Below are 24,910 nucleotides of genomic sequence, written 5' to 3'. Positions count from 1 at the left end.
TTAATCTCACTATTCTTTCAAAAAACACTTCTTTTTCTATATTACTACCTCTAGCTAGAAGTTAAAAAAAATACTAGTATAGTCAAGAAGAGACACTTTTACAAATCAAATTAAAAAATAATAAACTAACCTGATTAATGGCATTAGCTGCACAGGATGCAAGGCCTGTTCCAAGAGAGGTAAGCAGGAAACAGTATAAGTCAAAAGGTACTGGAGCCAACACAAATCCAGCTGAAGCTGTACTCACGACTAAAGCTACAACACAAAATCAGAAAAAGGATCTAGTATCATTACCAAAGCAATTTCACAAATTTAAAAGCACAACACTAGATTGATATATGTATATACTGTTATGTATTATATGTATACATATATATGTATATACAGTCATTATATGCTAATTTTTTAAATGCACAGAAAGATTGGAGGTTTGAATTTATTCTGCCAACAAATATTAATTAGGTATTTATAGGTGGTTCTCAAAGGTTTCCCTAGGTGTACCATAAAATTCCCCAGACTCCAGGACATCCAACATTATGCAGCCCTTGCTCCCAGCTGCAGTTTGTGGCCTTTTAAACACACACACACACACACACACATTGGTTTTTTCTCAAACAATTTAATATCCCAGTTCTTCAATCTACCTAATTCCCTTGACCTACAACTAAGAGTTTAACTTCCACGTTCATTTATTCTGAAATTCCTTCATCTAATCTTGGCCTTTCAACATTCTCTCAACCTTACAATCAGAACCCTACTGGTCATCATCCAATCAATATACTTTATAATTCTTTCCCAGATTACCAACTCTATACCAGCTAAACTTTCTTTTTTTTTCCCTCAATCTGGATCACTTAGGCAATCAATTCACCTCCACACAGCTGTTTATGCTTGAATTTCCATGACACTTTCTTTTTTGATTGATTATGCCTACTCTAAGCCCAACTTTGGAGTATTCCCATTATTGGATGCCTTTACTCTTATTCATGAAATGCTGGAGTACTGGAGAATGGGTACACTACAAATTTATTTCATGATCTCAATTGGGCCCTCTCTGAAACAAAGTAGTTCCTTTATATTCTTTCATTCACTATGCCACTCACCATAGAAGTTTTTTACCTTGAGAGCAGAGTTCAAATGTAAAAGAAAGGAAAAAGGCCAAAACAGAGGAGCAAACAACAACAAAATAATTTTGACCATAGAAAGTTATTATGATGGTAAGGAAAGCCAAGACACAAACTCAGAAGAGGACAACAATATTAAAACACTTATGGGCAAAACCCCAAAGAAAAATAAGAAGTGTTCTTAAGCCCAGAAAGAATTCATAGAAGAGCTCAAAAAGGAGCTTAAAAATCATATAAGAGAAGTAGAAGAAAAACTGGAAAAAGATAAGAGAGTGATACAAGAAAATTAAGAAAATTAAGAGTCAATACCTTGGGAAAGTAAACTGCTTAAAGGGTTGAATTGGCCAAATTTACCATTTGATTCAAAAATCTACTGAAGAAAACAACTTCTTAAAAAGTACAACTGGCTGAAAGAAAAGAAAATACAAAAGTTGAAGAAAACAACTCTTTAAAAGTTAGAATTGGGCAAAAGGAAGATAATGACTGAAACATCAAGAATCAAAAGAATTCAAAAGAATAGAAAACAAAAGGAAAATATAAAATACCTCATTGGAAAAACAAGTGACTGGAAAAACAGATTAAGGAGAACAATGTCAGAATCACTGGACTACATGAAAGCCATAATCAGAAGGAAAATGCTGGACATAATCTTTCAAGAAATTATCAAGGAAAACTTCTCTAATATCCTGGAACTAGAGGACAAAATAGGTACTAAAAGAATCCATTTCAGGAAAGAAATCCCCAAATAAAAATTCCAAGGAAAATTATGGTCAAATTATAGAACTATCAGGTGTGAAAGAAAATTATGATGTTCATAATTATCAATATATGTGTGTATATATGTAATTAATATATAGTGAAAATACTAATACTCTAGATTTTTTGGAGCTACCATTATCTTACAATGTAACTTGAAATGATCAATTCTTGATAATGTTCTCTTTTGTATGCTAAATCAAGTGAATCAAAGATTTCACAAGTTGTTCCTGTCACAGAACTCTGCTCCTACCTCCTATTAAGTAACAACCCTTGAATATGAAACAATCTTAAGAACTATTCTCATAGAATTGAAGAATACTCATACATTTGTCTTGGGTAACCATCAATGGCTCTGAAAATGATTGTATTGTAATTTACCCTTCTCCCTCTCTTTCCATTTATGATTTGTGTATAAAATCTCTGCCTTTACTGAAACAGGTGTCCAGGAGAGCTTCCAGTTTATAACCTGCATTCCTCACTTGATTAATTTTATCGCTATTTGATCTCTAAAAATCTGTCTACACCTGCTTTACGCAGCTGCAACTATATACAGTTTAGAGACCAATACAGTAAAATTCTATTAACACAGGTCAAGGAAAAAATACAGAAAAAAAAAACAAAACCCAGCCACAATTAGGATTGCACAGCACTTAGCAGCTGCAACATTAAAGGATTGGAGGTCATGGAACATGATATTGTGGAAGGCAAAGAAGCTAGGAAGTAGGAAGGCAAAGGGACTGGAGCAGAATCTATTATACTTAAGATGAAATTTTAAAAATTGGGGGTAGCAATCTTGATATCAGACAAAGCAAAAGCAAAAATGGACTTTATTAAAAGAGAAAGGAAACTACATCTTGGTAAAGGATACCATAGACAATGAAGTAATATCAACACTGAATATGTATGCCCCAAGGGGTGCAGCATCCAAATTATTTTTAATAGCTTTTTATTTTTCCAAATATATGCAAAAATAGTTTTCAACATTCATCTTTGCAAAATCTTTTGTTCCAAATTTTTCTTTTTCCTTTACCTCACCCCCTGCCATAGGTAAACAAGCAATCCAATACAGGTTAAATATGTGCAATTCTTGTAAACATTCCCATATTTGTCATACTGCACAAGAAAAATCAGATCAAAAGATGAAAAAACAAACAAACATGAGAAACAAAACCAAGCAAACAAACAAACAAAAAACAACAAAGTGAAAATGCTATGTTGTGATCCATATTCACAGTTCTCTCTGGATGCAGATGTCTCTTTTCATCACAAGTCTATTGGAATTACCTTGAATCACCTCATTGTTGAAAAGAGCCAAGTCCATCACAGTTGATCATCACATAATCTTGTTGCTGAAGACGATCTTTTGGTTCTACTCACTTCACTTAGCCAAATTATTAGAGAAGTTAAGTAAGTTACAGGTTCATGACAAAAGACAGAGAGCGTTACAAAATGCAAAATAAAGTGATTTTGATTATTTTAAATTAAAAAGCTTTTATACAAACAAAATCAATGCAATGGAAATTAGAAGGAAAGCAGAAAGCTGGGAAAAAAATCTTTACAGCAAAGGTCTCTATTAAAGGTCATTTCTCAAATCTACAAAGAATTTAATTTTTAAGACTGTAGTCCCCAATTGGTAAATGGCCAAAGAATATGAACAGGCAGTTTCCAAATAAACTATCTACTGGGTATAGGAAGAAGTGCTCTAAATCACTTTTGAATAGAATAGTGCAAATTAAAACTACTCTGAAGTACCACTTCACACATATCAGCTTGCCTAACATGACAAAAAAGGAAAATGATAAATTTTGGAGGGAATGAGGAAAAATTGAGATACTAATGAACTGTTACTAAAGTTGTGACCTGATCCAACCATTCTAAAGAACAATTTGGAATTATATCCAATGGGCAACTAAATTGTACATACCTTTTGATCAAGCAATACTACTACTAGGCTTATATCCCAAAGAGAATATAAAAATGGGAAAAGGATCTACATGTGAAAATATATAGCACCTATGCTTGTCAACCATGGTGGCAAAATATTGAAAATTGAGGAGATGTCTATCAAATGGGAAATGATTAAACAAAATGTTGGATATGAATGTAATGGAATACTCTTATGCAATAAGAAATGATGAACAGACAGATTTCAGGAAAAAAACTGGAAAGACTTAGATGAACTGATACAAAATAAAGTGAGCAGAACCAGAGAAACATTTTATATAATACTAGCAACACTGTATAATTATTAACTATGAATGACTTGGCTCTTCTCAGCAACACAAATGATTCAAGATGAGTACAAAGGATTCATGAAGAAAAAACTATCTACATGCAGATAAAGAACTGATGGATTCTAAATGCAAACAGTAGCATATTCTTTTTCATGTTTTTTTTTTTTCCATTTGATCTGTTTCTACTTTCACAACTGTGACTAATATGAAAATATGCTCCACATGATAGCACATGTAAAATCTATATCAAATTACCTACCATTAAGGACAGGGGCAGAGACTATCTGGCTCAAGGGTCATATAAGACCCTCAAAATCATTTGTTAAGCAACCACAGGTGATAATAAAGTGAAAATTAAGTACAACAACCTCCCATTACTTGAGTTCTATAAGTACTTCCAATGGTCTTGTGAAGAAAAGAGTCATCTGCACCCAGAGAGAGGACAAGGGGAACTGAGTGTGGATCACAATATAATATTTTCACACTTTTTGTTGTAGTTTACTTGCATTTTGTTTTCTTTCTCACTTTTTTCCTTCTTGGTCAAATTTTTTTTGTGCTGCATGATAATTGTGGAGTTGTGTACAGAAGAATTGCATGTGTTTAACTTGCCATCTAGGGGAGATAGGTGAGGGTAAGGAAGGGAAAAAATTTTGAACACAAGGTTTTGCAAGGATGAATGTTGAAAATTATTTATGTATATGTTTTGAAAATAAAAAGCTTTAATAATAATTTTTTTAAAAAGGAATTCTCATGAAAAAATTCTATTAGAGTTCTTTTCAAATTTTTTGATTCATTTCAAAAGTAGAAGCATTACTCATTTCATGAAAACAATTTTGATAATCCTAATCAATCTGAAGTATCTCCTCAGTTTATTGTTATTCAATATCACCTTTTTGTTTTATTGTATTGTTTAATCCATTAACATTTAAAGTGATGATTACTTATTCTTTCTTCATCTGTCTTATACTTTTTAAAATCATGATCTTTGCTATAGATGTATATTATGCTCCTCCAATTATTTTACTTTAATCCTTTAATGTGATCCTATTCATATTGCCTTTCTTTCCCTCATCCCCAATTTCCTCCTTTTATTTGTAACCCTTTTACCTTTAGAATTTTTTTATTACTTCCTTTTTCTCTCCTGCTTTAGGTGGTCATAAAAATCTTTACTCCCAATTTCCTCTCTATTAATCAAGCAGATTTCCCCTTCCTCCTTTTCACTTTGACTAGTCCTGTTTGTTATTAAATTTCATTTTTCGTGTTCTTTTCCAAAAAGAATTTCTCTCATTCTCTTCATTATCTACCTTTCTGTCTAGTCTAGACTTCATTCTCTGATTCATGATAATTATCTGGTCACTCTCTTTTTTTCATACAATTAAAGCTTCAAAGGTATTCATTTTAGTCTGTTCCACCTAGGCATTTTCTGTCACTGATTTGTGGGATCTGCCTTAGATTGCCCCAATCCCAAGATAATGCTAATTACTGTGGGTTAGGGAGAGAGCACTGTTATGGGTGGGGTTTCCCATCTCTTTCCATGTTCCTGATTATACACTCACTCTGATCTAAACCTTCCTCTGATTACTTTTTTCCCAAGAAGCCACTGGAGAAGGCAGAAATCTGGTAGAAATAACAACAAAAAAGCAAATAGACACACACACACACACACACACACACACACACACACACACACACAAAAACACACACGTATGTATAGAATCTGGCAAGATCTTGCCTACAGATTAATCAATGTTTTTCTTTTGGGGGCTTACCTCAGTACTCTCTCCCATTTTATTCTTCCCATATTCCCAATTTGTTTGAGACCAGAACCTTTTGGGGAACAATGAATAGACTTCTAGGCTATAAGTTATTGCAGGAAAGACCTATCAGGGTATATCCAATCCAAAACAGTTTCCTTAATGAGCTGTCATATCTAGAACAACACTTAGTGACCCAGATATCTGAGCTTAGGATAGCCAGTAGCCAATGTTGTATTATTTGCAACAGTTTGCTATTCTCTCATTATTATATAGAAACTCAAATATAACAGCCCTCCATCTCAAATGCTTCTTTAACTAGAAATACAACTGAAGTAAAAGTTAACATGCTAATATATTTTAAGCACATTAAATAGAAGAGGCCTTGCAATCTATCAAATAAAATGATTCAAAACATGTTCAAATTTATATTAAAGTTCAGTGAAAAACAAAAACAATATTAAGAGTCCCAATATTCATAAATTATTTTGTTATATGTTAAGTAAGATTTACAAAGTTGGAAGTGAACATGAAAATGAAGAAAAAAGCTAATATAGTGAAAATAAGAAATGTACCTGTAAGTTTAATTTTGGACAGCCGAGCCAAAATTCCTGGTAAATCATCCAACTGTAATTTCATTTCTTTCCACTGCTTTTCATCTTTGGATTCTGTCCCCATTCCTCCTAGGCTTTCAACTGTTGATGTAGTTTCTAATTCTTTCACCTTTTTTGGATTTGAAATTTTAGATAATGGTAGATTGGGAAGTGAAATTGATCTGATCTCATGAACAACTGTTTTGGCTTGACTTGATGATGTTTTCTCAAGAAACACAGGTGCCCTTGATTCTGGCTTGGGTTTTACTTGCTGGTTGAGGTTTCTGTTCAACTGCACTATATACTGAATGAAAAATGTATTTTACTATAAAACTAATACATAGAATATTTTCAAATAAAGTTATTTTAGGCAATCAAAATTAAAATTAAGTGGAACAAACAGTGAAGAGCATTTCCTTTTACTTTCAACAGCAAACATTTTAATGCATTCATTTAATGTGGTTTTTGTGTAACTATTATTTCATACCAAATCCTAATTTTCATATTTCCAAATTCCACCTTAGTAATTTAACCTTTGCTTATTCCCTTTGCTTAATGTCTTGGCTTTTTAATTCTTGGCCTACTGACACACAGACAGAACTTCAAAGTTGAAAGGGGTCTTAGAGGACATACAGTTCATACCATTTGTGATAAGAAATTATCTTTATAATATCATAGAAAGAGTCATCTAGGCTATGTTTAAAGATATGCATTGGTGGGTAAAGGGTAGAATGGGGAGGTAATTCAGTATTTTCCCTAACAGCTTTTGGATTGATCTAATTGTTAGGAAAGGTTTTTAATTTAATTTTATAAACTGAGTTGAAATCTCTCCATAACTTTCAGCTATTACTCTGGATTCTGTCCTCTCAGATAAAGCAAAAAAAAAAAAAAAAAAAAAAAAAAAATCTAATCTCTGTTTAATATGGCATTTCTTCAAACATTTAAAGCTATCATATCTCCCCAACATCTCCTCCCCAAGAAAAAATTCTTCCAACTGATCCTCATATAAAATCTTATTTGGACCATCTAGCTGCCTCATGTGATAGAATATCATTGTAGTATAAGAAATGATGAAGGAAATAGATAGGTTCAGAGAAACCTGGGAAGATTTATATAAGTGCAAAGTAAAGTGAGAAGAACCAGGAGAACATTGTGCATAGTAATAAACATATTGTAACCATGGTTAGTTATGAAAGACTTTGCAATTATGATCAATTCACAAGAATTTTAGAGAACTCATTTATAAAAAATAATATGCATCTTCAGAGAGAACTGAAGAACTCTTCAATGTAGACTGAGGCTTTTTGTTTTTTGCTTTATTTTTCGTGTTTTTGGAGGTTTGGGGGAGGGAAACACAACACAGTTAATATGGAAATATATTTTGCATGCCTTCATATATATAGTGGGTGTCATATTGCCTATCTTGTCAATGGGTGGTAGAGAGACTATAGATAGGGAGAGAATATAGAATTCATAATTTTTTAAATGAATAAATGTTAAAAAACAAACAAACCATGAATTCCAAATCATGAATTTGGTAAAATTCCTTAATAAAGCATCATTTTTTGCCTTCAAACTTCTAACCTAAACACTCTGATCCATTGTACTTTATAAAAATGGTGGAAAATACTACCATTGGGAATAAATAGGAAGCCTTTGTCAATTTAGCTCGAAGCAGGCAATATAGTAATGTAAAGGTTTCATAAATGAACACTACATTCTGATAAAGCAAATTATTGCTCAGTTTAGGTACCATCTCCTTTAGGAAACTTTCTTTAATTCCTCTAGTTTTTAGTGCTTTTTCTCTTCTCACTTATCTTTTATTTACTTATCTTACAAGTTGTATTTTCTAAATGAATGACTGTGATTCATGAATAGAAGGATTTAGGCTTAAATCCTGCCTTGGATATTTGTTACTTTATGACCATAGCAGGTTATTTAACCTTTGCTGGCCTAGCAAGTTCTTCATCTGTCAATAAAGGTGTTGACTAGATGACTTCTAAGATCCTTTCTTTCACTGAACTTATGATCTTGTATCCTATGTGAAAGTTCCTTGAGGGCAAGGATGATTTTTCATTTCTGTGTTTATACTCTCAGTATCTAACACAGTCTCTTGAGTATAGTAGATACTTAATAAAGTATGTTGAAATGAATGAATTGAAAATAAAAATAATTAAGAGAATCTTCTTTATGTACTTGGGATTTGTTATTTTTTTTCCTTTTTTCTTTTTTTTTTGTACTTGGAATTTTTAAAAAATGAGTCACTGTAAGAAGAATGAATGTTATAAATTATGCATTCATATATTTGAAAAATAACTTATGTTAACATAGCACTTTGCTTCACTAAGTACTTTCAACAAACTTTAAAACAGGTAGTACCAATGTTACTAATTCTATTAAATAACTATACAATTGAGATTCAAAGAGGTTTAATGATTTATTCAAGGCCTCATGAATATTAACCTTAGATTTCCCTTATTTTAGCTTAGTCTAATTATGACAGAAGTTAAACTTTTCTTCAAAATGAACTAGCAAATTCAAGACCATGCTTTTTAACATTATGACTGAGAATTCAGATTTACTTCAGAAAAAACTACCAAAACAATAGCATTAACGTTTCTAAACTGAAGAAAATAACAAATAACAACAACTTAACAAAAGTTTTCCAAAGACTTTTGAGATATATTTCTAAACTTACCATGTGCTTGAGGAAGTTAAGGTGTTGAAATGTAATGCATTGTTTATTAACATTCTTTAAAAGATACATATGTCTCTGAGGTATCTGCTGCATGGTTCTTCTTTTTAAATGACAGATACATGCTCCTATCTGGCCTACATTGTAAAGGAAAAAAAAGAATAATTCAACTCACCACAAGAATCATTAAATCTAATCAGTGATCAAAGTTAATAAGAATAGTTAATACTGAATTATAGAACTGATAAGGACCTCAAAGCTACCTAAAATTTATATTTTGAATAATCAAGTCTCCAAACAGGTTATCAACCTAATCAATGTTTTAATCAACCCTAATTTTTAAAACAAATTAAAAGGCACATAGCACAAGCAACCAGTATTTGAAATTATTATTAAGTCATTAGGTTATCCTCATTTTCTATTTTGAAAGCGTTACTAGATTTAATAAAATGCTTTTGATGTAGTGTACTTAGATTTTAACAAAGCATTTGACAGTCAGACTATTGTTAGTAATAATGGATCAATAATCCATATGTGTGCTGAAGATTTATCTTTACTACAAGTAGTCCATATAATAATCACCCAATCTGCCTTGATGATATTTTCAACTGTCAAAATATAGAGGAACTAAGCAATGGAAAAATCTATTTTGGACTTGATTCTCACCAACAAGAGGACACATCCTGATGAGATAGAAATCATGTGACTCTAAAGAAAAATGACCATTCTAAATTAGTTTTTTAAAGCAGAAAGCCAAGTGTAATCGGACAAGCATCCTAGAGTCAAGGACCACAAATTTCAAAGATTTCAAAGAAATCAAAGAATCCAAGAATTAAAATTCTAGAGGGCAGTCAGGCCAGAAGAGAAAGGTAGCACTGAAAAATAGAATTTTGAATAAATAACAGCCACAAATTCTAATGAGGAGGAAAAGTTGCCTTAAAAAGATTAATATGGATCTGCAGAAAAATAATTTAGATGGTAAGAAAACTGTACAAATAAAAGCAAAGGAAAATAATAAAATATAAAAACATGAACTTCACAAACACTAAATGGGGAAGGTATTGTTAGAAATTTGTCTGAAAAGAGTTTGGGATATTAGTGGACTACAAGACTAAGAAGAATCAAAAAGTGTGATATGATAGCCAAAAAAGTAAATGTGATTTTAAGTTACATTAATAAAGTCAAGTTGTTCAAGATTAAATGAGGTTATAATCCTGCTATACTATGAACTACCCCCTAAGACTGAGACAGAATTCAGTTCTGTGTACCACATTTTTCAAAAGATATTGATGAGCTGTACAGATTGTGCAAAAGAGTAGATCCTGAATGGTAAAAGGGCTTTCAAATCATGCCATGACTATTTAGCTTAGAGAGGCAACAGGCCAGAACAAAAAGCAGTAAATTAAGGAGAAGCAAATGTATTATTACTGTAAAGAAAAATTTTCCTGTTGTTCAGCTGTTTATATATGTCTGAGTCTTCATGATCCCATTTGGGATTTTACTGACAGAGATATTCTGATTAGTTTATAAATAAGGAACTGAGATAAACAGGATTAAGTGACTTGTCCAGGATCATACAGTAAGTATGTGAAGCCAGGTTTAAACTCAAGAAGCTGGCACTTTATCCACTGTGTCATCTAGCTACTTTCCTAAACATCAGTATTGTACAAAAGTATAATCATCTTCCCAAGAGAGACTGGATTCTACTTCATTAAAGGCTGTCAAGAAAAAAGACACTGCCATTAAAGAAAATTCTGAATTTTGCATTATACACACAAATTTGATGAACAATTCTTTTTTTTTTTTTTAAATAACTTTTTATTGATAGAACCCATGCCAAGGTAATTTTTTTTACAGCATTATCCCTTGCATTCACTTCTGTTCCGATTTTTCCCCTCCCTCCCTCTACCCCCTCCCCTAGATGGCAAGCAGTCCTTTACATATTGAATAGGTTACAGTATATTCTAGATACAATATGTGTGTGCAGAACTGAACAGTTTTCTTGTTGCACAGGGGGAATTGAATTCAGAAGGTAGAAATAACCCGGGAAGAAAAACAAAAATGCAAGCAATTTATATTCATTTCCCAGTGTTCTTTCTTTGGGTGTAGCTGCTTCTGTCCATCTTTGATCTGAATTAACTCTCTTTATTGAAGAGATCTACTTCCATCAGAATATATCCTCAAACAGTATCGCTGTTGAGGTATATAATGATCTCCTGGTTCTGCTCGTTTCACTTAGCATCAGTTCATGTAAGTCTCTCCAGTCCTCTCTGTATTCATCCTGCTGGTCATTCCTTACACAACAATAATATTTCATAACATTCATATACCACAATTTACTCAACCATTCTCCAATTGATGGGCATCCATTCATTTTCCAGCTTCTAGCCACTACAAAGAGGGCTGCCACAAACATTTTAGCACATACAGGTCCCTTTCCTTTCTTTAGTATCTCTTTGGGGTATAAGCCCAGTAGAAACACTGCTGGATCAAAGGGTATGCACAGTTTGATAACTTTTTGAGCATAGGTCGAAATTGCTCTCCAGAATGGCTGGATGTGTTCACAGTTCCACCAACAATGTATCAGTATCCCTGTTTTCCCATTGATGAACAATTCTTATTAATTTATGATTATTCTAAATCTAAGCATATTCTGTTTAGAGAAAAAAGTGTCGACCTTGGAAGAGGGAGGAATTTATGATCAAAGAAGAACTAGAGATCACTATTGACCACAAAACAGAAAATTTTGATTACATCAAATTGAAAGTTTTTGTACAAACAAAACTAATGCAGACAAGATTAGAAGGGAAACAATAAACTGGGAAAACATTTTTACAGTCAAAGATTCTGATAAAGGCCTCATCTCCAAAATATATAGAGAACTGACTCTAATTTATAATAAAGCCATTCTCCAATTGATAAATGGTCAAAGGATATGAACAGACAGTTCTCAGACAAAGAAATTAAACTATTTATAGACATATGAAAATATGCGCCAAATCATTATCAATCAGAGAAATGCAAATTAAGACAATTCTGAGATATCACTACACACCTCTCAGATTGGCTAGAATGACAGGGAAAGATATTGCGGAATGTTGGAGGGGACGTGGGAAAACAGGGACACTGATACATTGTTGGTGGAATTGTGAACACATCCAGCCATTCTGGAGAGCAATCTGGAACTATGCTCAAAAAGTTATCAAACTGTGCATACCCTTTGATCCAGCAGTGTTTCTGCTGGGCTTATACCCCAAAGAGATACTAAAGAAGAGAAAGGGACCTGTATGTGCCAAAATGTTTGTGGCAGCCCTGTTTGTAGTGGCTAGAAGCTGGAAAATGAATGGATGCCCATCAATTGGAGAATAGTTGAGTAAATTGTGGTATATGAACTTTTTGGAATATTATTGTTCTGTAAGAAATGACCAGCAGGATGAATACAGAGAGGACTGGAGAGACTTACATGAACTGATGCTAAGTGAAATGAGAACCTGGAGATCATTATATACTTCAACAACGATACTGTTTGATGATGTATTCTGATGGAAGTGGATCTCTTCGATAAAGAGAGCTAATCCAGTTTCAATTAATCAAGGATGGACAGAAGCAGCTACACCCAAAGAAAGAACACTGGGAAATGAATATAAACTGCTTGCATTTTTTGCTTTTCTTCCTGGGTTATTTATACCTTCTGAATCCAATTCTCCCTGTGCAACAAGAGAACTGTTCGGTTCTGCACACATATATTGTATCTAGGATATACTGTAACCTATTTAACATGTAAAGGACTGCTTGCCATCTGGAGGAGGGGGTGGAAGGAGGGAAGGGAAAAATCGGAACAGAAGTGAGTGCAAGGGATAATGCTGTAAAAAATTACCCTGGCATGGGTTCTGTCAACAAAAAGTTATTTAAAAAGAGAGAGAGAGAGAGAGAGAGAGAGAGAGAGAGAAAAGTGTCAAAATTGATCAAGTCACCTCATACCTCTGGACACCACTACCACATAAACAATTTTAAAGTCACAATTTATAGGATTATTCAGTCAAGTCAAGAAATCAATAGGCCTATGTAGTGCTAGGCAACATGCTAAGTATCAGGGATACAAAGAAAGGCCCCAAAAATCCTTGCTCTAAAGAAATAAACAGCCTAATTGGGGAGACAGTATGGAAAGAACTATGGGGAACAGAGCCAAAATGGTGGAGTATATGAAGATATATAGTCAAGCAAAAGCAATGCAACCAAAAAAAGTAGGAAACTAGCTACAAAAAAATTTCTCTGATAAAAGGTCTCATTTCTCAAGTCTACCAAGAATTGAACCAAATTTATAAGAATAAAAGTTATTCCCAAATTGATAAATGGTCAAGGAATATGAAAAGCAGTTTTTAGAAGAAACCAAAACTATCAATAATCATATTTTTAAAAAGCTCTAAATCACTAATAATTAGATTAAAAGAACTTAGAGGTACTAGCTCACACCTATCAAATTATCTAATAAGAAAAGAGAAATAACAAATACTAGAGGGCAAGTGGGAAAATAAATACACTAATATACTGTTAAAACTGGGAATTAGTCTACCTTTTGGAAAGCAACTTGGACCTATGTCCAAAAAATTATAAAAGCATATCACAATGACCCAGTACTACCAGGTCTTATATGCCAGAGAGATCAAAGAAAAAAGGAAAAGATCCATATGTACAAAAAAATTAATTCTTTTTGTGGTAGCAAATAATTAGAAACAAAGGGGAAGTGCATCAATTGGGGAATGACTAAACAAGCTATGATATATAGCTAAGGAGATACTATTGTTCTATAAAAAAATGATAAAAGGAATGGTTTCAAAAAAACCTGGAAAACCTTATAAAAACTGATGCAAAGTGAAGTGAGCAGAACCAGGAAAATAATATTGTAAAGATAAACTATGACAAATATTATAATCTAACCACTTAACCTCTATTTATTTCAGTTTCCATAAGTGTAAAATGGGGATAATAAAAGCATCTATTTCCTAAAGGTATTGTAAAGATCAGAAGAGATAATTGTAAAATATGTAGTACACTGTCTGACAGCACAAACATACATACAACACACACATACATACAACACACACTTTGTGTTGTTTGTCATCATCTTTCCTATCACCCATTTATAATCTCAAAGTCATTCTCCGTTCCTCATTTTCCCTTACACTCTATATTTAAGCAAGTGCCAAGACTTGTAAATTCTACCTCCAGAATAGTTTTCATATCTATCCCCTTCTGTCTAATATATTAGAATTTCCCTCTCTTAGGTCATAATTATCTCTACTCTCGATTATTAAAATAGCCTGCCATTTGGTGTCATCATTTCTGGTCTCTCTTTTCTCTAATCCAACAACCACAACCAAACTGAAGTTCATAAAGCATAGCTTAATTATATCATTCTCCCACTTGAGAAGCTTCAATGTCTATTTCTAAGAAACAAGCCTCTTCTCTTTGGGATTTAAAATTGAAGTTTGGCTCCATCTTATTTTGTCAAGCTTATTTAAAGCTTAATTTCTATTTCACCTCCCTCCCTGTCCACTTGCCCATTTTCTACATACACACCTACACCCCCCCCCCACATATACAAACACACACACACATATATACCCGAATTCTAACCCAGATAGACTACTGGCTAATGCACATACACAACATTCTATCTCCTACTTGTTCTATATGTAGCTTGCTTTATATGTATTTATTTGTTTGTTGTCTTCCCCATTAGACTGTAAGATTCTTTTTGTATCCTCAGTGCTTAGCATAGTGCCTGGCACATAGGAGGTATTTAATAAATGTTTATTGATTGATCTTGCTTACATGTTTTGCACAGGCTATTTCCTTTCTCATCTCAAGGAATACTCTCTTTTCTCATCTCAAATCAAGTTATTTAGCATTTATAAAGCAATCACTTTATTCAGGCACTGTGCTAGAAATTGAGGATAAGGAAAAAAAAATCAGTTGTCAACCTCAAGGAGCTTACATTAGCAACTGGGGAAAACAAGGGATTCTATGTGACAGAGGTAAAGCAGGAGTACATGCAAAGCATAAGGAAATTAATGGCAAAGGTAGAGAAATGGGATAATAGAGTGTCATAAGTGAAAAATTCCCAGAACATCAGTTTGACTGGACCAGAAAATGCTGGAGTAATGTTTAATGACATTGGAAATAGATGTAAAGGCCCTGAAGACTAATAGAAGAGCTTATTCATCACAATTAGTGAATAGGTGAGTGATGGTTAAACTTATACTTTAAAAAGCTCATTTTGATTGCTATTGGATAGACTGGAAAGCAGAGGAAATGAAAGCAATGAGAACAATTAGGAGGCTTTTGCAGATAGTCCAAGCAGAAGATATTGAGACCCAAACCAACATGATGGCTCCAAGAAGGGAATAGATGCCCCCCAAATACTGTATAAGTAAAAATAACAACCTTTGATTACTGATTACATATATATGTTGAAGGAGAATGAGGAATCTAGGATAACACCAAGGCTGTGATCCTGAGTGTCTAAGATGGTGATGCCCTTAAAAAGACTAAAAAAAAAAGACAAAGCAAGACAACCTTGGTACTTGAGCTGAGTCTTGAAGGAAGATAGGGATTCTAAAAGATAGAATGAAAAAGAGAAAGATGACAGGTTTGGAATTCTATGCATGGTGTAGATCAAGCAGATAGTTTGTCTGGAGATTAAGGAGTAATCAACCACTAAGAAAAGGCAGGAGGCAAACTATTAAGGGATGCACATAATTAGAGTCTACATTTTATCCTAGAGAAAATTTGGCAGCTGTGTAATAAATATAAAGGTGAGTGAAAAGTCTGGATATGTGAAAAACAATTAGGACATTACTGAAATAATTTTAGAAAGAAATAATAGCGGGTGGAGCCAAGATGACAGACACAACACATATTTCTCTCTGACCTTCTTTACAACCCTCACAATAATTACAAAATCCAACCTCTGAATTAGCTCTGAATGGGCAGAACCCATAAATATTGGGAATGCAATAAATTATCAGCAGAAAATAATTTCAAAGATCGCCAAAAAACATCTGTTTCAATTGGAAATGGGAGGAAGGTACAAACACAAGGGCAGATAGCTCAGTGTCCCAGGGCAGAGAATTTGCGGGGAGGAAACAGACCAGAAAAGATCTATTTCAATCAGAAATGGGAGAAAGGCAAAGAAGCATAAATAGCTGACCACAAATGACAGCACAGACAGAGCAGGGCCCCAGGGCAATACAGTCTCAGTGTGGGGGTGCAAATTCTACCCGGGCAGAGAGTTTGTGGGAAGAAGCAAACCAGAGATGGTCTGCTTCAATCGGAAGCAAGAGAGAGACAGAGAGGTCCAGGCAGCAGACCACAAATGCCAGCTCAGAAAGCTCAGAATTAGGGAGCACTACAGTCTCAGGGTCCCTGAGCAGAACTGCACCACAAACACCAGGGCAGACAGCACAGAGCCCTGGGGCACTGCTAATAACTCCATGTAGCAGAGCCAGCTCCAGGAGTGAATCAGCACTGACCCAGCAGAGCGGCCATTGCTTGGAAAACCTCTACCACCCTAAAGGCAAACCTTAACTTAAAAAAAAATGAGAAAGTAAAAGAGGACTCTAACAATTGACAGTTTTTATGGTGAAAGAGAAGAACAGATTTCAAACCCTGAGGAGATTAAAGGCAGATTGTCTCCAGATGAAGCTCCAAGGGGTGAAATAACCTTGGTCCCCACCACACAAGTCTCTCCTAGAAGAACTTAGAAAGAATCTTAAAAGAGAGCTAGAGGAAAAATGAGGAAAGGAAATGAAAGCCTTGCAAGAAAGTCTGGAAAAGGCAACACAAAATAGACATAGTGATATGGAAAAACCATAAAACTCATTAAAAGATAGATTTGATAAACTGAAAAAAGAAAACAACTCCCAGAAAAATAGAATTTGTTTAACAGAAAAAGAAAATAACTTCTTAAAAAACAAAATTTGTGAAATGAGAAAAGAAAATAACTCCCTAAAAAACAGAATTTGGGAAATGGAAAAAAAATCCGTAGAACAAAACAACTAATTCAAAAATTCATTTGGACAAAAAGAAAAAGAAGTAAAAAAAGTAAATGAAGAAAACAACACACTAAAACTCAGAATTGAACAAATGGAAATGAATGACTCAATAAGGCAACAAGAATCAGTAAGGCAAAACCAAAAAAATGAAAAAACAGAAAAAAATTGTTATATACCTAATGGGGAAAACAACCAACCTGGAAAATAGATCTAGGAGAAACAATCTAAGGATTATTGGACTCCCTGAAATACATGATGAAAAAAAGAACCTAGACACTATTTTTCAGGAAATCGTCAAAGAGAAATGTGCAGATGTCATAGAAATAGAACGTAAACTAGACATTGAAAGAATTCATCAATCACCTACAGAAAGAGAATCCAAAATTAAAATTCCAAGAAATATTGTGGCTAAATTCCAGAACTATCAGACCAAGGAAAAAATACTACAAGCAGCCAGAAAAAAACAATTTAAATACCAAGGAGCCACAACTTATTGTCAGTCAGACATCTAGCAGATCAGTCAGGATCTAGCAGCTTCCACATTAAAGGATCAAAGGTCCTGGAAAACCAGAGCTAAACAAAAAGTTTGACCTCCAAATATAGGACTCAAAAGAAGAATAAAAAGATAAAAAGAACTCTTGTGAACTATATTTCTGTTATGGGTATACATAAAGAGTACATGTATAATTTGGTTTACTGTTATACTATAAAAAAGGGATTAGATGTGGAAAGGAAATTGTACCAAAAAAAGTGAAAAGCGGAGATAAAAGGGAAGTAAACTACATCTCACAAAGAGGCAAAGGAAATCTATGATATCTGAAGGAAAGAATGGAGGGTGATGATCATAGTGTGAATCTTACTCTCATCAGAATTGGCTCAAAGATAAATTATTAAACATATTTGGTTTACAGAGAAACTTCTCCCAACTCATTGAAAAGTGGGAGTGGAAAAGTGAAAAAGGAAGGGATAGGATAAATAGAAGGGAATACAGAAACTGAAAGGGAAAGGTTTAAGAAAATGGGAGGGACTCTAAGGAGGAGGGAGGGATCCCAAAGAGGGTAGGCTGTATGAGGCAACTGGTGCTCATAAGTTTAATACTAGGGAGGGGGATAAGGGGAAAAGAAAAGAGAAAAGTATAATATGGGGTTAACAAGATGGCAGGAAATACAGAATTACTTATCTTAACCATAAATGTGAATGAGGTAAATTCCTCCATGAAGTAGAGGCAGAGAGGAGACTGGATTAAAAGCTAGAATACTACAATGTTTTTTAAAGGAAACACACCTGAAGCAGGGCGATACATACAGAGTAAAGGTAAAAGGCTGGAGCAAAATCTACTATGCTTTAGATGAAGTAAAAAAAAGCAGGGGTAGTCATACTTATCTCAGATCAAGCAAAAGCAAAAACTGATCTAATTAAAAGAGATAAGGAAGGGCACTATATCTTGGTAAACGACAGCATAGACAATGAAGCAATATCAATACTAAACATATATGCACCAAATAGTATAGCATCTAAATTCCTACAGAAGTTAAGAGAACTGCAAGAAGAAATAGCAAAACTGTAATAGTGGGAGATCTCAACCTTGCACTCTCAGAACTAAATAAATCAAACCACAAAATAAATAAGAAAGAAGTCAAAGAGGTAAATAGAACACTAGAAAAGCTAAGTATGATAGATCTTTGGAGAAAACTGAATGGAGACAGAAAGGAGTATATTTTCTTCTCGGCAATCCATATACAAAAATTGACCACATATTAGGACATAAAGACCTCAAATTCAAATGCAGAAAGGCAGAAATAGTAAATGCATCCTTTTTAGATCACGATGCAATAAAAATTACATTCAATAAAAAAACAGGGGAAAATAAACTAAAAAGTAATTGGAAACTAAATAATCTCATCCTAAAGAATGAATAGGTGAAACAGAATATCATAGACACAATTAATAATTTCACCCAAGAGAATGACGATAATGAGACAATATACCAAAATGTGTGGGATGCAGCCAAAGCAGTAATAAGGGGAAATTTTATATCTCTAGAGGCCTATTTGCATAAAAGAGAGAAAGAGAAAATCAATGAATTAGTCTTGCAACTAAAAAAGGCTAGAAAAAGAGGAAATTAAAACCCCCCAATCAAAATAAACTTGAAATTCTAAAAATAAAAGGAAAGATTTATAAAATTGAAACTTAAAAAACTATTTAATTAATAAATAAAACTAAGAGTCGGTTCTATGAAAAAACTAACAAAATAGATAAACCCTTGGTAAATTTGATTAAAGGAAAGAGGAAAATCAAATTGTTAGTCTCAAAAATCAAAAGGGAGAACTTTCTGCTAATGAAGAGAAAATTAGAGCAATAATTAGGAGTTACTTTGCCCAACTTTATGCCAATAAATTTGACAACCTACGTGAAATGGAAGAATATCTACAAAAATATAGATTGCTCAGATTAACAGAAAAGGAAATAAATTACTTAAATAGTTCCATTTTAGAAAAAGAAATAGAATGAGCTATTAATAAACTCCCTAAGAAAAAATCCCCAGGACCAGATGGAGTTACATGTATATTCTACCAAATATTTAAAGAACAATAAACTCCAATGCTATATAAACTATATGAAAAAATAGGGAATGAAGGAGTCCTATCAAATTCCTTTTATGAAACAGACATGGCACTGATACCTAAACCAGGTAGGACAAAAACAGAAAAAGAAAATTATAAACCAATCTCCCTAATGAACATTGATGCAAAAATCTTAAATAAAATATTAGCAAAAAGATTACAGAAAATCACTCCCAGAACAATACATCATCACCAAATAGAATTTATACCAGGAATACAGAGTGGTTCAATATTAGGAAAACTATTCATATAACTGACTATATCAATAACCAAATTAACAAAAACCATATGATCATCTCAATAGATGGAGAAAAGAATTTAATAAAATCCAATACCCATTCCTATTAAAAACACTAGAGAGTATAGGAATAAATAGTCAGTAGCATCTATTTAAAACCATCTGTAAGTATCATATGTAATGGAGGTAAACTTGAACCATTCTCAATAAAATGAGGAGTGAAACAAGGTTGCCCACTATCAATTACATTATTCAATATTGTATCAGAAATGCTAGTTTCAGCAATAAGAGATGAAAAAGAGATTAAAGGAATTAGAATAGGTAATGAGGAAACCAAATTATCACTCTTTGCAGATGATATAATGGTATACTTAGAGAATTCCAGAGATTCTACTAAAAAGCTTTTAGAAATAATCCATAAATTTAGCAAGGTGACAGGATACAAAATAAATCCACAGAAATCATTAGCAATTATATACATTGCTAACAAAATCCAACAGCAAGAGATGCAAAGCAAAATTCCATTTAAAATAACTGTTAATAGTATAAAATATTTGGGAATCTATCTACCAAAGGAAAGTCAGAAACTATATGAACAAAACTACAAAACACTCTCCACACAAATAAAGTCAGATCTAAACAATTGGAAAAATATTAAGTGCTCCTGGAGAGGTCAAGTGAATATAATAAAGATGACAATACTACCTAAACTAATCTGTTTATTTAGTGCTATACCAATCAGAATCCCAAGAAACTATTTTACTGACCCAGAAAAAATAACAACAAAATTCGTCTAGAAGAACAAAAAGTCAAGAATTTCAAGGGAACTAATGAAAAAAAAAAATCAAATGAAGGTGGCCTACCTGTACCTGATCTAAATCTATAGTATGAAGCAGTGATCACCAAAACCATTTGGTATTGGCTAAGAAATAGATAGTTGATCAGTCAAATAGGTTAGTTTCACAGGACAAAATAGTCAATAACTAGAGCAATCTAGTGTTTGACAAACCCAAAGACCTCAACTTTTGGGATAAGAATGCACTATTTGACAAAAACTGCTGGGAAAATTGGAAATTAGTATGGCAGAAACTAGACAGTGACCCAAACTTAACACCATGTACCAAGATAAGATCAAAATGGGTTCATGATCTAGGCATAAAGAATGAGATTATAAATAAATTAGAAGAACATAGGATAGTTTACCTCTCAAACCTGTGGAGGAGGAAGGAATTTGTGACCAAAGAAGAACTAGAGGTCATCAGTGATCACAAAATAGAAAATTTTGATTATATCAAGATATAAAGCCTCTGTACAAACAAAACTAATGCAGACAAGATTAGAAGGGAAGCAATAAACTGGGAAAACAGTTTTATAGTTAAAGGTTCTGATAAAGGCCTCATTTCCAAAATATATAGAGAATTGACTCAAATTTATAAGAAATCAAGCCATTATCCAATTGATAAATGGTCAAAGGATATGAACAGACAATTTTCAGATGATGAAACTAAAACTATTTCTACTCATATGAAAAGATGTTCCAAATCATTATTAATCAGAGAAATGCAAATTTAGACAACTCTGACATACCACTACACACCTCTCAGATTGGCTAAGATAACAGGAAAAGATAGTGACAAATGTTGAAGGGGATGTGGGGAAACTGGGATACTGATGCATTGTTGGTGGAGTTGTGAATGGATCCAACCATTCTGGAGAGCAATTTGGAACTATGCTAAAAAAGTTGTCAAACTGTGCATACCCTTTGATCCAGTGGTGTTACTACTGGGCTTATATCCCAAAGAGATATTAAAGAAGGGAAAGGAACTCACATGTGCAAAAATGTTTGTGGCAGCCCTTTTTGTAGTGGCTGGAAACTGGAAATTGAATGAATGCCCATCAATTGGAGAATGGCTAGGTAAATTGTATATATTATGCTATGGAATATTATTGTTCTGTAAGAAATGACCAACAGGATGAACACAGAGAGGTTTGGAGAGACTTACATGAACTGATGCTAAGTGAAATGAACAGAACCAGGAAATCATTATACACTTTAACAACAATAGTATATGAGGATCAATTCTTATGGAAGTGGCTCTCTTCAACAATGAGAGGATCCAAATTAGTTCCAATTGATCTGTAATGAACAAAACCAGCTACACCCAGTGAAAGAACACTGGGAAATGAGTGTGGACCACAACATAGCATTTACACTCTTTCTGTTATTGTTTGCTTGCATTTTTGTTTTTCTTCCCAGGTTATTTTTACCTTCTTTCTAAATCTGATTTTTCTTGTATAGCAAGACAACTGTATAAATATGTATACATATACTGTAACATATTTAATATGTGTGGGACTACCTGCCATCTAGGGGAGGAAGTGTAGGGAAGGAGAGGAAAAGTTGGAACAGAAGTTTTTGCAAGGGTCATTGTTGAAAAATTACCCATGCATATGTTTTGTAAATAAAAAGCTATAATAATAAAAAAAAAATTAGCAAACACTCATTTTAGGGAGGGAGGGAGGAAAAAAGGGAGGAAGAGAGGAAAACAGGGAGGAAGGGAGAAAGGAAAGAAGGGAAGAAGGGAGGAACACCCTAAACTAGGGTAATTATGCTAGGAATGGACAGTTAGGAGATTTTTTAAAATGTGAAATCTCCAGCCCTTGAAATCTCTATCTCCTTTCAACTTTCATCCTCAGGTACCATTTCTTAAATCTCTTTTCCTGATCTTCCCAGTGGTTAGTGGTACATCTATTTTCCTCCTATTTCTCTCACAAATTACTTATCTATATATATATACTATATCACCTTATTAAAAAACGTTTGAGGTAAAGGACTTTTTCACTTTTTCTTTTTATCTCTAGTGCTTTATATATAGTAGGTACTTAGTTTAAAAGTCCATTGAATTTGTGACTTCTTATATATGCAAAAACTTTTTGAATCACTTGATAACAAAATCACTTGATCAGCAAAAACGAATAGAAAAGTAACAAGGTTAAGATCTGATTTTAAAAAAAAAAAGGAATAAAGACTATCTTTTGCATTTAGCAGTGAACTGCTTTGTGGGGTCAAGGAATCATTTTGGGGACTAAATTTATCAATCTTTCAATTGAGAAAAATTGTTAACATAGCATTAATGGAATAAACTCTGAAATAAGAGTTTGGAGATCTTTGCAAATCACTTGCCTTTTCTGCACTAGTTTCTTCATTGTAAAATGAGGGGGTTGTCAGATGGTCCCTCCTAGCTCTAAATTTATGATCCTACCCCAAGCCATTAACTAACTCCTTTGTAACTTGTTTCCTCCTACAGCAAAATGAGGCTACAGAACTAGATGATCAATTAAGTTTCTTCCAGCTCTAACATTCTATAAACTCTAAGAAAGCTAATTGAACTAAGAGTTGTCTCCTCCGTTAGGGCTAAGATGGGATCAATGCAACTCGTCAGTCCGTGGTCAGGGACTCCCCAATAACAAGCATCCATTGGCACCATGAATTCTACTCGCATGATGCATCCCTTCAGCACCAAGACAATGCAGCAAACACCCATGGATGATGCGGGTGGTGAAACTAAAGTCCTAGTGGGTAGAAAACCATTGAAAAGAATTGTGGAGGCTGCAAGAGAGAACCAGAGATACTCCCCCATCACTCCGGGTCCTCCCTGGTCCGGCCACAAGTCTGTCAAGGGCTACCAAGGTTGTTTCAGAACACAACTAGGGAGCACACGTTTCGGGTGATAGAGAGCTAGAAGACTCGGTACCTGTCAAGACTAGTGAGACACGTGCATGAGGGCCGACGGTCATAATGCCAATTTTGCCAGACTAATTGGTGGGGTCAGCTGGACTTCCTTATCCCTCACAGACTGCTGGGCGCTGCCATCTTGTCCCTCCCACTCCGTGAGCAACCCTTTACGTCACTTCCGGAGCCGCTGTTTCCCAAAGGGATTTTGAATGAGACTGACCGAGAAAGACTGGAGCAAATCCGGTCTACTTCTCCTACCTAGACAGGAAGTGACGGCTGCCAGCGGCAGACCGCGCTTCTCTCCAGGGCTGGAAGGAGAACACTTCTTAACTGTGCTGCCAGTTGCGTGTGGCTGGCACAGACCTGCTTCCTATGCAATCGAATTCATGTACACCTGGGAGCACCAGAAAGGGAAATTAAGGAAATGATCATAATAACAGGGCATAATATCTCTTTTCGTAATTTATTTTCTGCTCCACCATTTAATATATACTCCTGAAAGGTGAGAACTTTTATTTTTGTCTTTGTATCCCCATTTGACAAAATTCAGTGTTTATTAATAGGTTATCTGACCCTCGCAAGATCGTTTAATATGTGGCATCATTAGTGTGGGCATTCATTCCCCACATTGATCCACAGATAAAAAGACTCAAATATTTATCTTTTCATAAATCCCATACGAAGTCTCAGCTTCCAATGCTGAAGTCTTTTCCTGAATATCTTGACATTCTACAAATATTAGAATAGTACAGGAACATCCAATTAATACTTAGGACTATTCCACTTTTGTTTCTCATCGTATTTCTGTATTCAACCTTTTAGCTCCTATGGATGTAGCATCCTCCAAATCCTAAAGTTGGATTACTGCCATCATGGTGGTTTCTTGCTTTTTTTTTTTTCCTCAGAAAAAGCCAAAGGTCCCAGTTGGATCCTCATTGCTGCATGCCAATCCTTTTACTTTTTTCTAATAAACTCTTTAACATACTATCTGAAATAGTTGTTCTGAGACTTCTTGCCAGCTACATTAGTACTTTCTTAAACTCCTTCAACAAAGGACTTTGACCCATACTTAAATGAAAAAAATTTAAGCCATTCC

At 34.0% G+C, this 24,910-nt stretch overlaps 1 protein-coding gene across 1 annotated transcript in view; it reads right to left on the bottom strand.

The window, feature by feature from the left end:
* The window catches only part of LOC127560755 (protoheme IX farnesyltransferase, mitochondrial), a 92,107-nt gene extending 68,143 nt beyond the window's left edge, over window positions 1–23,964 (bottom strand). The window contains exons 1-4 of the mRNA XM_051995599.1: window positions 23,834–23,964; window positions 9,163–9,296; window positions 6,447–6,768; window positions 131–255 (exon numbers count right to left, since the gene is read on the bottom strand). Of these exons, the coding sequence (XP_051851559.1) occupies window positions 131–255; window positions 6,447–6,768; window positions 9,163–9,296; window positions 23,834–23,876 (624 nt within the window). The 5' untranslated portion in view covers window positions 23,877–23,964. The remainder of the gene's footprint in view (window positions 1–130; window positions 256–6,446; window positions 6,769–9,162; window positions 9,297–23,833) is intronic.
* Window positions 23,965–24,910: the final 946 nt, after the last annotated feature.

The sequence above is a fragment of the Antechinus flavipes genome, chromosome 4 (genome assembly GCF_016432865.1).
Source record: "Antechinus flavipes isolate AdamAnt ecotype Samford, QLD, Australia chromosome 4, AdamAnt_v2, whole genome shotgun sequence".
Lineage (NCBI taxonomy): Eukaryota > Metazoa > Chordata > Mammalia > Dasyuromorphia > Dasyuridae > Antechinus > Antechinus flavipes.
The sequence above is the reverse complement of the archived record's forward strand: the minus strand, read 5'-3'. Positions and strand labels throughout refer to the sequence as shown.